At 43.0% G+C, this 16,430-nt stretch overlaps 1 protein-coding gene across 1 annotated transcript in view; it reads left to right on the top strand.

Moving 5' to 3' along the window:
- phf6 (PHD finger protein 6) overlaps positions 1-14,830 on the top strand; it is a 54,738-nt gene extending 39,908 nt beyond the window's left edge. Inside the window, exons 7-10 of the mRNA XM_052022343.1 lie at positions 2,263-2,423; positions 10,888-11,031; positions 12,410-12,514; positions 14,690-14,830. Coding sequence (XP_051878303.1) covers positions 2,263-2,423; positions 10,888-11,031; positions 12,410-12,514; positions 14,690-14,830 — 551 coding nt within the window. The remainder of the gene's footprint in view (positions 1-2,262; positions 2,424-10,887; positions 11,032-12,409; positions 12,515-14,689) is intronic.
- The last annotated feature ends 1,600 nt before the right edge of the window (positions 14,831-16,430 follow it).

The following is a 16,430-nucleotide window of genomic DNA, read 5'->3' as shown; positions in this document are numbered from 1 at the left end:
CCTCATTTCTTTAAATAACAACCCGCATTTTTTATAGTCCTCCTGGGGCTTCCCCATTTTCAGTTCTCTATTTGCCATATATGTTTGTTTTAATCTAATTCTCTATATCTTAATATCCAGGGTCCCTTAACTTTCACTTTATGGGAGCACATTGGTCCTAAATTTATCACTATTCTGCTTATCAGATTCAAGTCACTGCTCCCTGTCTACTTTTGCCAGGACCTGCTGTTTGAATTGGTCTTCCCCAAATTCAGGACCTTAATTTCTGCTACATGCTTATCTATTAACTACCGGGAAATTTTGAGCTCTGGTCACTTTTTCCAAGCAGTACTCTCACAGACACTCCAACCACTTGTCTAGCTACATTCCCTAAGATTCGATCTATTATTGCCCCTGGGTATTAGCTCAAGTAGCTCTCCTGGGCACACTTTAAAACTTCCACTCCCTCTTAAGTTATTCCACACAAAGGTGATCCCAGTTAATTCTGGGGAAGTTGAAATCCCCTATATAACCCCCATTATTCTTGCACGTTTTTCTGTCAGCATGAAAATATTTCCAGTTATATTGCCTCCTAACGTGCTCAAGTATCACTGCCTGTAAACCAAATCAGTACTCAATTCTCAGTTGGCCTTTGTAACATTTTGGGAAATATCTGCTATCCAGCCTCATGAGGGCAGTCTTTTACACAATCCCACTTTGTGTCATTTTGTTCTTGTTGGACTCCTCAGTTGCATTGTTTTTCAGATTTGTGCTCTTTTCTCTGGAATGGCTGGATTTATATATTCCAAACGGCAATGTCTGCTGCATTATGGGCCATTTAAAATGTAGCTACTATATTTGGTTAGTGCTCAGAAAAAAATAGTGAGTTAATAGTCAATATTGACAAGGTCCCTCTTGGCAGGAAGATTAAGATGCATGGGATCCACGGTGAATTGGTGGTTTGGACTCAGAATTGGCTTGCCCATAGAAGACAGAGGGTGGTGGTTGTAGGGTGTTGTTCTGGCTGGAAGTCTGTGACCAGTGGTGTTCTGCAGGGATCAGCACTGGGACTTGTTTGTGATATATGTAAATGATTTGGATGGTGAGTAAGTTTGTAGATGACACAAAAATTGGTGGAATTGCGGACAGTGAAGAAGGCTGTCAAATGATACAGCAGGATATAGATAAATTACAGATATGGGCAGAGAAATGGCAGATTGAGTTTAATCTGAGTAAATGTGAGGTGTTTCACTTTGGGAGGTCAAATGTAAGGGGAAAGTATACAGTGAATGGCAGGACCCTTAACAGCAATAATGTACAGAGGGATCTTGGGACCCAAGTCCATACCTGCCTGAAAGTATAAATGCAAGTAAATAAGAGTGGTAAAGAAGGTGTATGGCATGCTTGCCTTCATCACTTGGGGCACGGAGTACAAGAGTCAGGAGGTCATGATGCAGTTGTATAAAACTTTGGTTAGGCCACATCTGGAGTATTGTGTGCAGTTCTGGTTGCCCCATTACATGAATGATGTGGAGGCTTTGGAGACAGTGCAGAAGTGGTTCACCAGGATGCTGGCTGGATTAGAGAGTATGAGCTATAAGGAGAGGTTGGACAAACTTGGATTGTTTTCTCTGGAGGCTGAGGGGAGACCTGATGGTAGTTTATCAGATTATAAAAGGCATAGATAGGATAAACAGCCAGAATCTTTTTCCCAGGGTAGAAATGTTAAATACTAAAGGGCATAGCTTTAAGGTGAGAGGGGGAAAGTTTAAAGGGGATGTGCAGGGCAAGTTATTTTTTTCCACAGAGTGGTGGGTGCCTGGAATAGGCTGCCGGGGTGTGAAAGCAGATACGAAAGTGGTGTTCAAGAGGCTGTTAGACAGGTACATGAATATGCAGGGAATGGAGGGATATAGATCGTGCCGGTAGAAGAGATTCAGTTTAATTTGGCATCATGTCCACTGCAGATATCGTGGGCTGAAGGACCTGTTCCTATGCTGTACTGTTCTATGTTCTAATATTGGAAAGGTATTGTGACCTGTCATTTCTTTATAATTCTCTCAATTTTGATTTGATGAATACCATTATCAAGGAAATTGCCAGCCCCTTTAGATTCTTCACACATCTGTAAACTGAGCAGTAGCAAAGGCTGCCTTTCCTCTGAATGGCATGTCTCAAGAGCAAGTGGCACAATGAATCTGCCTCTGATAAAGATTTAAAGTGGAAACAATAAAAAAATCAAAGCAGCGATTGTCTCATTGTGACTTTGATGTGTCCATGCAGATGGTCTCCCAGGAAACCTGACAATGTGTCCTACAGGTCATCGAAGAGGTGTTCGGGGAGGACAGAGAGGAAAAAGAAGAGTTCCTAACTCAAAAGATGAGTCAGATGATGCCATGTCTACATCCTCCCAAGGAAAAGATGAAACTAGTTGCAGTTCCTATGTGAGTAACTAAATTATGGGACAATACTTTATGGGAGAGATCTTTGATAAATTTTCCTCATTTTTTCATCTTCCTGACCTAATTTTTGTTTATAATCATGGAACAGTAAAGCACAGTACGGGCGCTTCAGCCCATGATGTTGTGCCGACCTATATAAACACCTACTCCCAGACCAATCCTTCCCTCCTGCACAGCCCATAACCCTCCATTTTTCTTACTTCCATGTGCCTGTCTGAGAGCCTTTTAAATATCCCTATTGTATCAGCCTCTACAACCAACCCCAGCAGTGCGTTTCAGACACCCACCACTGTGTGAAGAACCTACCTCTGATATCTCCTACCCTGAACATTCCTCTTCTGACAAATGAATGTCCTCTGGTATTGGGTATTGCCGTCCTGAGGAAAAGGTGCTGGCTGTCCACTCTATCTATGCCCCTCATAATCTTATACACCTCTATCAAGTTGCCTCTCACCCTGCATCACTCCAAGTAGAAAAGTCATAGCTCGCTCAACCTTTCCTCATGAGACATGTTCTCTAATCCAGGTAGCATCCTGGTAAATTTCTTCTGCACCCTCTCTAAAACTTCCATACCCTTCCTATAATTAGGTGACAAGAACAGAACACAGTACTCTTGTGTGGTCTAACCAGAGTTTTATAGAGCTGCAACATTACCTCGTGGCTCTTGAACTCAGTCCCTCGACTAATGAAGGCCAGCACGTCATACGCCTTCTTAACCATCCTATCAACTTGCATAGCAACTTTGAGGGATCTGTGGACTTGGACCCCAAGATTCTTCTGTTCCTCCACACTGCTCAGAATCCTGCTATTCAGCTTCTACTCTACCTTCATGTTCGTTCTACCAAAGTGTATCACTTCACGCTTTTCCAGATTGAACATCTGCCACTTCTCCACCCAACTCTGCATCCTGTTGTAACCTACGACAACCTTCTACACTATCCACAACCCTTCCAACCATTGTGTCATTCTCAAACCCATTCCCCCACTTCCTCATCAAAGTCATTTATGAAAATGACACACAGTATTGTGTTCAGTTCCGGTCACCTCATTGTAAGAAAGATGTGGAAGCTTTAGAGAGGTGCAGAGGAGATTTACCAGGATGCTGCCTGGATTAGAGAACATGTCTTATGGGGAAAGGTTGAGTGAGCTAGGGCAGGCATGGTAGTGTAGCGGTTAGTGTAACGCTATTACAATGCCAGCAACCTGGGTTCAATTCCTGCCGCAGTCTGTAAGGAGTTTCTACATTTTCCTTGTAACTGTGTGGGTTTCCTCCGGGTCTCCGATTTCCTCCCACATTCCAAAGACTTACGGGTTAACAAGTTGTGGGCATGCTATGTTGGCGCCGGAAGCATGGCGATACTTGCGGGCTGCCCCCAGAACACTTTGCACAAAGATGCATTTCACTGTGTGTTTTGATGTACATGTGACAAATAAAGAAATCTCATCTTAAAAATCACAAAGAGCAGGAATCCCAGAACAGATCCCTGTGGAACACCACTGGTCACTGACCGACAATTCAAGTTCAAGTTACTTTATCATCATTCATCCATGCTATAAAAACACATGGCGGAATGAAACGTTGTTTCCCCCAGACTCTCACAACAGAGGACATACATAGAAGACATACAATAAACACAAACAAAAAACAAAAAAACAAAAAAAAATTGTGCAAGTACAAATAATGCAAAAAACAGTATATACAAAAGACAAATTTAGTACAGAGTTAGTGCAAAACTGAGTTGGATGAAGAGAAATACAAAGCTTAGTGTGTTGTACTAATTTTATAAACATGTTCAGCAGCAGCCAAACTTCTTATACGCCATTGTGCAAACCAGGGCTTTTGATGCGGCATTTGTCTACCACGGTATTCAGGAGCCTGACAGCTTGGGGGGGAGAAACTGTTGCGCAATCTAGTAGAGACGGCAGTGGGACAAATAGGTCGTGGGAGGGATGAGAAGGGTTGTCTATGATTCTGTGAACCTTACATGTGCATCGTGTGTTGTAAATATCCGAGACAGAGGGAGGAGGTACTCCAATGATCGTTCTCGCTGTACTCGCAATTCTCTGCAAAGATTTATGGTCAGAGATGTTACAGTTGCCGCACCAGGCAGAGATGCAGCTGGTCAGGACACTCTCCATCTACTATCACCCTCTGCCTTCTGTGGGCAAGCCAATTCTGAATCCACGCAGCCAAGTATCCATGGATCCCATGCCTCTTCTGGATGAGCCGACCATGGGGAACCTTGTCAAATGCCTTACTAAAGTCCATATACACCACATCCACTGCTCTACCTTCATCTATTTGTTTTGTCACCTCCCCGAAAAACTCAGGCTCATGAGGCATGGCGTGCCCCTCACAAAGCCATGCTGACTATCCCTAATAAGACTATGCTTCTCTAAATGCTCATAAATCCTGTCCCTAAGAATCCTCATCAAAACCGAGAGGTCTGTCATCTGACCATTTCATTGCCAAAGTACTAGATCCAGTATGGCCTCTCCTTTAGTCGGCCTGTCCACATACTGTGTCAGAAATCCTTCCTGGTCACACCTAACAAATTCTGCCCCATCTAAACCCTTTGCACAAAGGAGGATCCAATCAATATTAGGGAAATTGAGGTCTCCCATGACAACAACCCTGTTATTGTTGCACCTTTCCAAAATCTGCCTAATTATCTGCTCCTCAGTGTCCTGGTGGCTACTGGGGGGCCTATACAATACTCCCAACAGAGTGATTGCTCCCTTCCTGTTTCTAACTTCCACCCACACTGACTCAGTAGACGATCCCTCCAGGACATCCTCTCTTTCTGCAGCTGTGATGCTATCCCTGCTTAGCAATACCACTCCACACACCCCCCTCCCCTATCCCTTTTAAAACATCTAAACCCCAGAACATTAAGCAGCCAATCTTGTCCTTGCGACAGCCAAGTCTCTGTAATGGCTACAACATCGTAATTCCACATACTGATCCATGCTCTGAGCTCATCACCCTTATTCTTAATATTTCTTGTATTAAAGACACTTCAACCCATCCAACTGACTGCGTTTATGACCTATTTACTGTCTATCCTTTTTCGCAGTCTCTCCACATAATGCATCTATGTTTACACCAACTGCTCCATCATCTGCCCTAACACTCTGGTTTCCACCCCCCTGCCAACCTAGTTTAGATCCTCCCCAACAACTCTAGCAAACCTGCCAGTAAGGACATTGGTCCCTCTCGAGTTCAGGTGTAACCCATTCCTTTTGAACAGGTCATACCTTCCCCAGAAGAGATCCCAGTGATCCACAAATCTGAAACCCTGCCCCCTGCACCAATTTCTCAGCCACGCATTCATCTGCCATATCATCCTATTCTTACCCTCACTGGTGCATGGCACAGGCAGCAATCCAGAGATTCCTACCCTTGAGGTCCTGATTTTTAGCTTCCTTTCTTAACTCCCTAGATTCCCTCTTCAGGACCTCATCCCTTTTCCTATCTGTGTCGTTGGTATCAATGTGTACCACGACTTCTGGCTGCTCACCCTCCTCCTTCAGAATGCCATGGACTTGATCCGAGATGTCTCTGACTCTGGCGCCTGGAAGACAACATCTCCTAAGTTTCCCAAATGATGCGGAGTTCATCCAGCTCCAGCTCCCTAATGTCTGTAAGGGGCTGTAGCCGGATACACTTCTTGCAGGTGTAGTCATCAGGCAGATTTCCCACATCCTGCAAGAGAAGCAAACTACTACCCTGCCTGACATTCCCAGTGCTGTAAACTGCAATAAGAAAAAAAGAGACCTTTCTGAACCTCACCTTAGCCACCACTCACTTATTCCGCCTCTTCATGCCGAACCCTCTTGAGCCAAAGCCTGACTCACACTGACCCACTTGCAGAATGGCTGCTCCACAATGGCCGCTACCTTTTTATTGGCTGCTGCTGCCCAATCAGCTAAGCACGAGACTTGCCCTCCAAACTGCTTCCTGCTCTTGCTCCTGTACAAAAAAAAGGCAATAATTGGAGATCATGCAGCCTTTTGAGAATTTTCCAGCACCAGCAAGAGCAATATAGCTTGTAGAATTGCCCTGAATGAAAATCCATATGATGCTGGAGGAACTCAGCAGGCCAGGCAGCATCCGTGGAGAAAAGCAAGCGGTCAACATTTCGGGTCAGGATGGGTCCAGTATCTGCAATCCTTTGTTTCACCTGTAGAATTGCCCTGCTTTTTACCCACAGTCTTCTGTTATTTTCTTAAATACTGGTCCAATTCCCTTTAAAAAGCCCTAATTGAATGTGGCTTCACCACCTTATCAGGAAATGCATTCCAGATTCTAACCAATCATAGAACATTGCAGCACAGTACAGGCCCTTCGGCCCACGATGTTGTGCCGGCTTTTTATCCTACTCTAAGATCTATCTTAACCCTTCTCTCCCACGTCACCCTCCATTTTTCATGTGCCTATCTAAGAGTCTCTAAATGTCCCTATTGTATCTGCCTCCACCACCTCTGCTGGCAATGTTTTCCATGCACCCACCACTCTTTGTGTAAGTAAAAACTTACCTCTGACATCTCCCCTATACCTTCCTCCCACCACCTTAAAATTATGCCCCCTCATTAGCCATTTTCACCCTGGGAAAAAGTCTCTAACTGTCCACTCGATTTATGCCTCTTATCATCTTGTACACCTCTATCAGGTCTCATTTCATCCTCCTTTGCTCCAAAGAGAAAAGCTCTAGATTGCTCAACCTATCCTCAGAAGACATGCTCTCCAATCCAGGTAGCATCCTGGTAAATCTCTCTGCACCTCCTCTAAAGCTTCCATGTCCTTCCTATAATGAGGCAACCAGAACTGAACACAATACTCCATGTCTAACCAACTAGTTCTATAGAGCTTCAACATCACCTCACAGCTCTTGAACTCAATACCCCAACTAATGAAGGCCAACACACCATATGCCTTCTTAACAACCCTATCAGCCTGCGCGTCAACCTTTAGGGATCTATGGACATGGACCCCCAAGATCCATCTGTTCCTCTGCATTGCTAAGAGTCCTGCCATTAACCTTGTATTCTGCCTTCAAATTCGATCTTCCAAAGTGTATCACTTCACACTTATCTGCATTGAACTCCATCTTTCACTTCTCAGCCCAGCTCTGCATCCTATCAATGTCCTGTTGCAACCTAAACCAACCTTCTACACTATCCACAGCACCACCAACCTTTGTGTCATCTGCAAACTTACTAACCCACCCTTCCACATACTCATCCAAGTCATTTATAAAAATCACAAAGAACGGGGGTCCCAGTACAGATCCCTGCGGAACACCACTGGTCACCGACCTCCAGGCAGAATAAGCTCCATCTACAACCACCCTCTGTCTTCTATGAGTGAGCCAATTCTGAATCCACACGGCCAGGTTTCCCTGGATCCTATGCCTCCTGACTTTCTGAATAAGCCTTCCATGAGGAAGCTTATCAAACACCTTATTAAAAATCCATGTCCACCACATCCACTGCTCTACCTTCATCAATGTGCTTTGTCACATCCTCAAAGAATTCAATCAAGCTCGTGAGGCACGACCTGCCCCTCACAAAGCCATGCTGACTGTCCCTAATCAGCCTATGCTTAGTCAAATGCCCATAAATCCTGTCTCTAAGAATCTTTTCCAGTAATTGGCCCACCACTGAAGTAAGACTCACTGGTCTGTAATTCACAGAGTTATCCCTACTCCCTTTTTTGAACAAAGGAACAACATTTACCACCCTCCGACCATCTGGCACTTCTCCTGTAGCCACTGACGACGCAAGGATCATCGCTAAAGGCACAGCAATCTCTTCCCTTTGCTTTCTGTAATAACCTTAGATAAATTCCCTCCAGCCCTGATGACTTGTTCATCTTAATGTTTTTCAAAAGTTCCAGCACATCCTCTTTCTTCACATCAATGTGCTCTAGCGTATCAGCCTGTTGTACGCCATTATAATCATAACATTAAGAAAACCCCATACTGCCTTTTGATTCTTTTGCCAACCACCTTAAATCTCTCTTACAGTTCTTGACTTTTCCACAGTTTCTCTTCACATACTCTATATAGATCACTCATTATTTTAAATGCCATTATTGCATCCATTCTCAATCTACTGTGCTTTAAGGAAAATAGTCCCAGCCACTCCAACCTTTCCCTGGAACCATTCTAGTAAATTATGTCTGCACTCCAAGGCAGGCTTATCCTTTTTAAAATATGGTGATCGTAAACAAGTTATAGTTACGGGTGAACTATTAGAGAGTAAAACGGCATGGAAACTGGCCCTTTGGCCTAACTCATCCATGTCGACCATGGTGCTAGTCCCACTTGTTCACATTTAGCCCAGATCCCTCTAAACCCCTCCTATAATTGTACTTATCCAAATGTCTTTTAAATGTTATTTTACCTGCCTCAACCACTTTCTCTAGCAGCTCATTCCATATATGCACCACCCTCTACATGAAGAAGTTGCCCCTCAGGTCCCTTCTAAATCTTTCACCTCTCACCTTAAACCTGTGCCCTCTAGTTTTTAGTTCCCCTTCCCTGGGGGAAAAAGACTATACATTCACCCTCTCTATGCCCCTCATAACTTTATACACCTCAATCAGGTCATCCCTCAATCTCCTACGTTCCATTGTGTTATAAAGTTTCATCTTGATTTTCTTAGTTTTCTGCTTTGTATTCCCATATTTCCTCCAGGTGCCCCTGTTCCTTTGGAGTTGTATATTGTTTTATTGTGTCTCATTCTTCCTGCCTAAATGTACCACTTCACACTTCCCTGTGTTAAATTTCATTGCCGTCTTTCTGTCCATTCTATCAGACTATGACCTCTTGTTCACTATTCCAAATTTTGTGTAATCTCCTGTGTACACCAGCATTCAAGTGAAGAACATGGATCAGGAAAAGCAGTGGTCCCAGAAATAATCCTTGGAGAACAACACTGTCTACCTTCCAGTCTGAAAAACAACCTGTCACCATGACTCTATTTTCTGTCCCTAAACTGATTTGTTAACCATGCTGTCACTGCTTCCTGCACCATGGGCTTCAGCCTTGCTGATTAAAAAAAAATTATGTGCTGTTTTATCCAATGTCGTTTGGAAGTCCATATATATCACATAAGCTATATTGTAATCAATTCTCTCTACTTTCTCATTTAAAAAAAAACTTAATCATTAATTAATCTTAATTTTTAAATCTGTATTGGAATGTTGTTTTCACGTAGCTTGGCCTTTTCTGTTCTCCCAGCTGTTTTTAATCTGGAATATAAAAAAAATAGAAAATACTGGAAGCACTCTGACATCTGCAGAAAGATTTCCAGAACCTGTAGCTTTTAAAATTTTCTTTTACGAACTGGACTGGATCAATTTGATTGGACTGATGGGCACTACAGGACAATCACCCGCATTGCATTGCTGGGTGAAGAGGGCTAAAAACTCTTCAGCCCTTCAAACACTGATGCTGGACCCTTTCATCACTGAGGGTGGGAAGTTTCGTGGATCTTCCATCTGTTGTTGCATCTTCTGTTATTTAGCGTGCATCCTGTGTTGTGTTGTATGGCACCTTCTTGTTTTTAGAATATGGTTGAAAGTGTCCTCAGTGTGAAGGCCAGATTGTTGCAACATGGGCTCCTGCCAGTACTGTCAAGGACAGGTGTCTCTGTTAGTTTGAATGGTGAGGAAGGTCAAATGAGTTTGATCCTTGTATTGACCTCTGCCATTTGCATGCTGTGCCCCCTCGTGGCTTGCCACTTGTACTGCCTTCCCGTCCCACCTGTCCACTGAAATCCCTCTTGCACTATTCTTTTACCCCTCCATCTTGGTCACTTACCCAATGCCCCTTCTTTCTCTCTCCCTCCCACTTCTTCCTCTCCAGCTCTGTTCTATGGCCTCCCTCCTTTCATTATCACCACCCCCACCCATTTCCAGATGTGCCTCGCACACCTATCCCCTTGTTCCTCATCCAGATAATGGGTGTCACTGCTTGAAAGTATAACAGAAGCAGAAGTCTTTAATGTGATGCAATTTGGATAAGCAATGTTCTGTGACTGACATAAACAACAGGCCAAGAACTGGAAAGTGGATTAAATGAGATGGTTCTTTATCACAATAAATTGTAAATTTCCAATATCCTTTGTTCTTCTAGATTTTTATTTTCCAAGAAACATGACTTTTTCTCATGTTGTCTTTTGATTTTCAGCTTTCAACATAAAATATCACAGGTGAGAGCTGTGATCTTAATATGGAGACTGCATCTATCTGTGTGCCCAAAATGTGCTCTGATCAGGGTACTATACAAGCTCAGTATACCGTCATTAGATTTGAATTCTCTACACCTAGAAATAAATCCCTGTGCTTTGTGAGGATTTTGGAATTGATGTTATATTTTGCTGCTTTTGTGCTTTGCAGATAATTTACTCTGTTTTTATTAAACATTTACCTTGGCAGAGGGAACGATCTCCTCACTGCAGCAGTCCCACAATTACAGGGCCAAAGTGTGGATTCTGCCATGCTGGAGATGAAGAAAACGAGACCAGAGGAAAGCTGCACACCTCAAATGCTAAAAAGGTTGCAGCACATTACAAATGCATGGTAAGGAGAAAGAATTGTGATTGGGAATGGGGATTGTGAAGATGCTGCATGAAGTGCAACGTGTTTGGGGATGTCCTAACTAATGAGACTCTGTTCTTTTATAATTGTTTTTGGGACCTGATTGCATATGGTAGACATGTTACTTTCTTTAGACCAGACTTGTACAAAGCATACCAAAGGTTAAGTAGGGAGAGTGGTGTATTAAATCTGACTACATGGGAAAGTTTGTGTTTTTGATTTACTCATGCTTGGAACCGATGGTATTTCAGGAAAGGTACTAGCATGGATAGAAGATTGGCTGACTGGCAGACGGCAAAGAGTGGGAATAAAGGGGGCCTCTTCTGGTTGGCTGCTGGTGACTAGTGGTGTTCCGCAAGGGTTGGTCTTGGGTCCGCTACTTTTCACATTATATGTTAATGTTCTGGATGATGGAATTGATGGCTTAGTGGCCAAGTTTGCAGGTGATGCTCTTTGATGTTAGAAAACCCTATGTTACACAACAGCAGATTATAGTGGAAGAGCAGGTCTAGATTAGGGCTGGACAGCAGAGAAAATTGTGCTGCCAAGGGGAAATGAAAAGATTTACTGTGCATGTGAGGTAGCAATTTAAATATGTACTTCATAACTGTCTTTTATAAACAAAGGGAAAAGTTTGGGGAGAAGAGAAGGATTAATGCTCATTTTAATGCTTAAAAATGATAGGAGAGGGTGAAAGGCAGATTGTCAACCGGAGGCTGTAGTGACTGCTGGGGCATGATTCTCCATTGGGGAAAGGATTCTTGTGATGTAGCCAGTTCCACTTCCACATACTTGATACTGACCTCCTCTCTGGAGAGGTTCTTGTGTTTCTGTGCATGCAGTGGATACAGTGAGGTGGGTGTAGAACAATAGTCTCACCAAGCATGTAACGGTTTTCATATTGTAGTTGTGAAATTTATCATACATTGTTCATCTGTAGTGTTGCTTTACACCTTTCTTTTGTCTGAAAATATCCTTCCAACACCAGAGGGCATGCTTTTAAGGTTAGAGGGGACAAGTTTTTTATGCAGAGAATGGTAGGTGCCTGGAATGGGTTACCAGGGGTAGTAGTGGAAGCAGGCAGATTGGTGGAGTTTGAGGCTTTTAGATAGACACATAAATACACAGGAGGAGGACATTTAGTATAAATCAGCATCAAGATTGCCACATGGCCTGTCCAGCTCTGTACTATCTATGTTTTAAATTCTGTTGGTTTTGGTGAAGAGCTTTCACTGTCAGCATTTTAAAAAGATTTTGTTGTTAGAATTAAAATTAATTTGGTAATCTACAACCAAAGATCTTTAATTAAATATAACTATATCCTTGGCAATATTTTAATAAACTGTACTTTTAATTTCAGCTATTTTCTTCTGGCACTGTTCAACTCACAACTTCATCTAGAAAAGATTTTGGTGACTTTGATATTAAAACAGTCATTCAAGAAATCAAAAGGGGCAAAAGAATGGTTTGTATTTTAATGCAGTTCGTACAAAACTTACAGAAGCTATCTTTGTATTGCCTTTGTTTCTGTTCAGTCAATATTTATATGTAATTACTATCAAAACCAGTATTTTGTTTTAGAGTGTGAACCAACAAATTAAATAGGACTTTCAATTACTATTTCTTCATTCCTCTGGCAATTCCAAAGATTTTTTTCTGGGCAGTTACAGGACTTTGTGCTGCCAGTATTGGTATTGGTTTATTGTTGTCACTTGTACCGAGGTACAGTGAAAAACTTGTCTTGCAAACCGATCATACAGGTCAATTCATTACACAGTGCAGTTACATTGAGTTAGTACAGAGTCCATTGATGTAGTACAGGTAAAAACAATAACAGTACAGAGTAAAGTGTCACAGCTACAGAGAAAGTGCAGTGCAGTAAGGTGCAAGGTCACAACAAGGTAGATCATGAGGTCATAGTCCATCTCATCATATAAGGGAACCGTTCAATAGTCTTATCACAGTGGGGTAGAAGCTGTTCTTAAGTCTGGTGGTACGTGCCCTCAGGCTCCTGTATCTTCTACCCGATGGAAGAGGTGAGAAGAGAGAATGTCCCGAGTGGGTGGGGTCTTTGATTATGCTGGCTGCTTCACCAAGACAACAAAAAGTAAAGACAGAGTCCAAGGAGGGGAGGCTGGTGTCTGTGAAGCACTGGGCTGTGTCCACAACTCTCTTTGTTAAGGGCAGGTCCTGCCTTACAAGCCTGAATGAATTTTTTGAGGATGTGACTAAGCACATCGATGAAGGGAGAGCAGTAGATGTAGTGTATATGGATTTCAGCAAGGCGTTTGATAAGGTACCCCATGTGAGGCTTATGGAGAAGGTGAGGAGACATGGGATCCAAGGGGACATTGCAGTGTGGATCCAGAACTGGCTGGCCCACAGAAGGCAAAGATTGGTTGTTGAAGGGTCGTATTCTGAGTGGAGGTTGGTGACCAGTGGTGTACCTCAGGGATCTGTACTGGGACCTTTACTATTTGTGATTTTTATAAACGACCTGGATGAGGAAGTGGAGGGGTGGGTTAGTAAGTTTGCGGATGACACGAAGGTTGGGGGTGTTGTGGATAGTTTGGAGGGCTGTCAGAGGTTACAGAGGGATATAGATAGGATGTACGGTTGGGCTGAGAAGTGGCATATGCAGTTCAACCCAGATAAGTGTGAAGTGGTTCATTTTGGTAGGTCAAATATGTTGGCGGAATATAGTATTAATGGTAGGACTCTTGGCAGTGTGGAGGATCAGAGGGACCTTGGGGTCCGAGTCCATAGGACGCTCAAAGTGGCTGCGCAGGTCAACTCTGTGGTTAAGAAGGCATGTGGTGTATTGTCCTTCAATCGGGGAATTGAACTTAGGAGCCGTGAGATACTGTTGCAGTTATATAGGTCTCTGGTCAGACCCCACTTGGAGTATTGTGCTCAGTTCTGGTCACCTCACTGCAGGAAAGATGTGGAAGCCATAGAGAGGGTGCAGAGGAGATTTACAAGGATGCTGCCTGGAATGCGGAGCATGCCTCACAAAAGCAGGTTGAGGGAACTCGGCCTTTTCTCCTTGGAGAGATGGAGGATGAGGGGAGACCTGATAGAGGTATATAAGATGATGAGAGGTATTGATTGGGTAGATAGTCAGAGGCTTTTCTCCAGGGCTGAATTGGTGGCCACAAGAGGACATAGGTTTAAGGTGCTGGGGAGTAGATATAGAGGAGATGTCAGGGGTAAGTTTTTTACTCAGAGGGTGGTGAGTGCGTGGAATGGGCTGCCGGAAACGGTGGTGGAGGCTGATACGATAGGGTCTTTCAAGAGACTGTTAGATAGATATATGGAGCTGAGTAAAATAGAGGGCTATGGGTAAGCCTAGTAATTTCTAGGGTAGGGACATGTTCGGCACAGCTTTGTGGGCCGAAGGGCCTGAATTGTGCTGTAATTGTTCTATGTTCTGTGCCAGGAATTGAGCAAACACTTGTAGTTTGTTATGCTTGGGGTATTATTCTAGCCTGTGGACTCCTTTGCAGCTTTAGGATTGTTTGCAAATCTGATAAAAATGGAGGTGAAATCCAGAGGAGGCTCCTTTATAACAATAAGCCTGTAGTTTATTTTCCTTTTATCAGCATTTTTTCCTCTAAATAACTTGTTTGCTAAATTTCAGAAATGTACGTTATGCAGTCAAATTGGTGCAACTATTGGCTGTGAAATTAAAGCTTGCATCAAGACTTACCATTACCACTGTGCAGTTGAAGATCGAGCCAAATTCATAGAGAATCTTGACAGAGGGATCTACAGGTACTGAACTAGATTGTTGAAAATTATTTATTCTCATTTCACATATTGATCTTGCTAAAGGCTATACTTGATTAGTTTGTTTATAAGAACCGTGTTGCCTGGACATTTCTATTCCCAGTGGATCTTGTGATTTTTATTATTCTGTGCTCTCTGTTGCCATTACGATATGTGTTTGTCACAATACATTCCTAGTGATCATAGTAAAGTGTCATTGTGTATTTGTTACTGCTGTGCATCATAGTGCATTCCAATTGGTCGCCAATTTTGCGTGCCACTGTATCATGTGGTAAGTATTATAGAAAATTTGCGTTTAAGTGGATAACATGCTGATCTGTATGAATGTAGAATAGGACTAAAGGTCTTATTTCTAATTTGTATCTTTTAGCTGATGTCAATTTAAGTGTTAGGGTGAATAGGGTTAAGGAGGCATAAGGAGTACTTTCATTAGCTGAGTCATAAAGTATCAGCAGGGAAATCATGGTACAACTTTATAAAACATTGGTAATGTTCAGACTGGTGTATTATTTATCATTCTGGTCACCAAACTGTAGAATGAAATGATTGCATGGAGAAGGTACAAAGGAGATTCACCAGGATGTTGCTTGGAATAGTCTGTTTCGATTATGAGGAGATACTGGATAAGTTTGTTTTCAACATCGCATATTACAGTACAGTACAGGCCCTTTGGCCTACGATGTTGTGCCGACATTTTATCCTGCTCTAAGATCTATCTAACCTTTCCTTCCCACATAGCCCTCCATTTCTCTATCATTCATGTGGCAATCTCTTAAATGTCCATAATGCATCTGCCCCACAACCTCTGCTGGCAGTGCGTTCCACGCACCCACTACTCTCTGTGTAAAAACAAAACCCTGACATCCCGCTTGTATCTTCCTCCAATCACCTTAAAATTATGTCCCCTCTTGTTAGCCATTGTCGCCCTGGGGAAAAGTCTCTGACTGTCCACTCAATCTACTGTATGTCTCTTATCATCTTGTACACCTCTGTCAAGTCACCTCTCATCCTCCTCCTCTCCAAAGAGAAAAGCCCTAGCTCACTCAACCTATCCGTGTAAGACATGCTCTCCAATCCAGGCAGCATCCTGGTAAATCTCCTCTGCACCCTCTCTAAAGCTTACATATCCTTTCTATAATAAGGCGACCAGAACTGAACACAATACTCCCAAGTGTGGTCTAACTAGAGTTCTATAAAGCTGCAATATTACCTCGTGGCTCTTAAACTCAATACCCCGACTAATGAAGGCCAACACTCCATACGCCTTCTTAACAACCCTGTCGACCTGCGTGGCAACCTTGGGGGAATCTATGGATGTGGACCCCAACATCCCTCTCTTCCTCCACACTGCTCCAGCCATTAACCTTGTATTCTGCCTTCAAATTCGATCTCCTGAAGTATATCACTTCACACTTTTCCAGGCTGAACTCCCATCTGCCACTTCTCAGCCCAGGTCAGCATTCTATCAATATCCTGTTGTAACTTACAGCAACCTTCTACACTATCCACAACACCAACAAACTTACTAACCCACCCTTCCACATCCTCATCCAAGTCATTTCTGAAAATCACAAAGAGTAGGGGTCCCAGAA

The sequence above is a fragment of the Pristis pectinata genome, chromosome 8 (assembly GCF_009764475.1).
Source record: "Pristis pectinata isolate sPriPec2 chromosome 8, sPriPec2.1.pri, whole genome shotgun sequence".
NCBI classification, from domain to species: domain Eukaryota; kingdom Metazoa; phylum Chordata; class Chondrichthyes; order Rhinopristiformes; family Pristidae; genus Pristis; species Pristis pectinata.
Note: the sequence above shows the minus strand (reverse complement) of the source record. Positions and strands in the feature narration are given on the sequence as shown.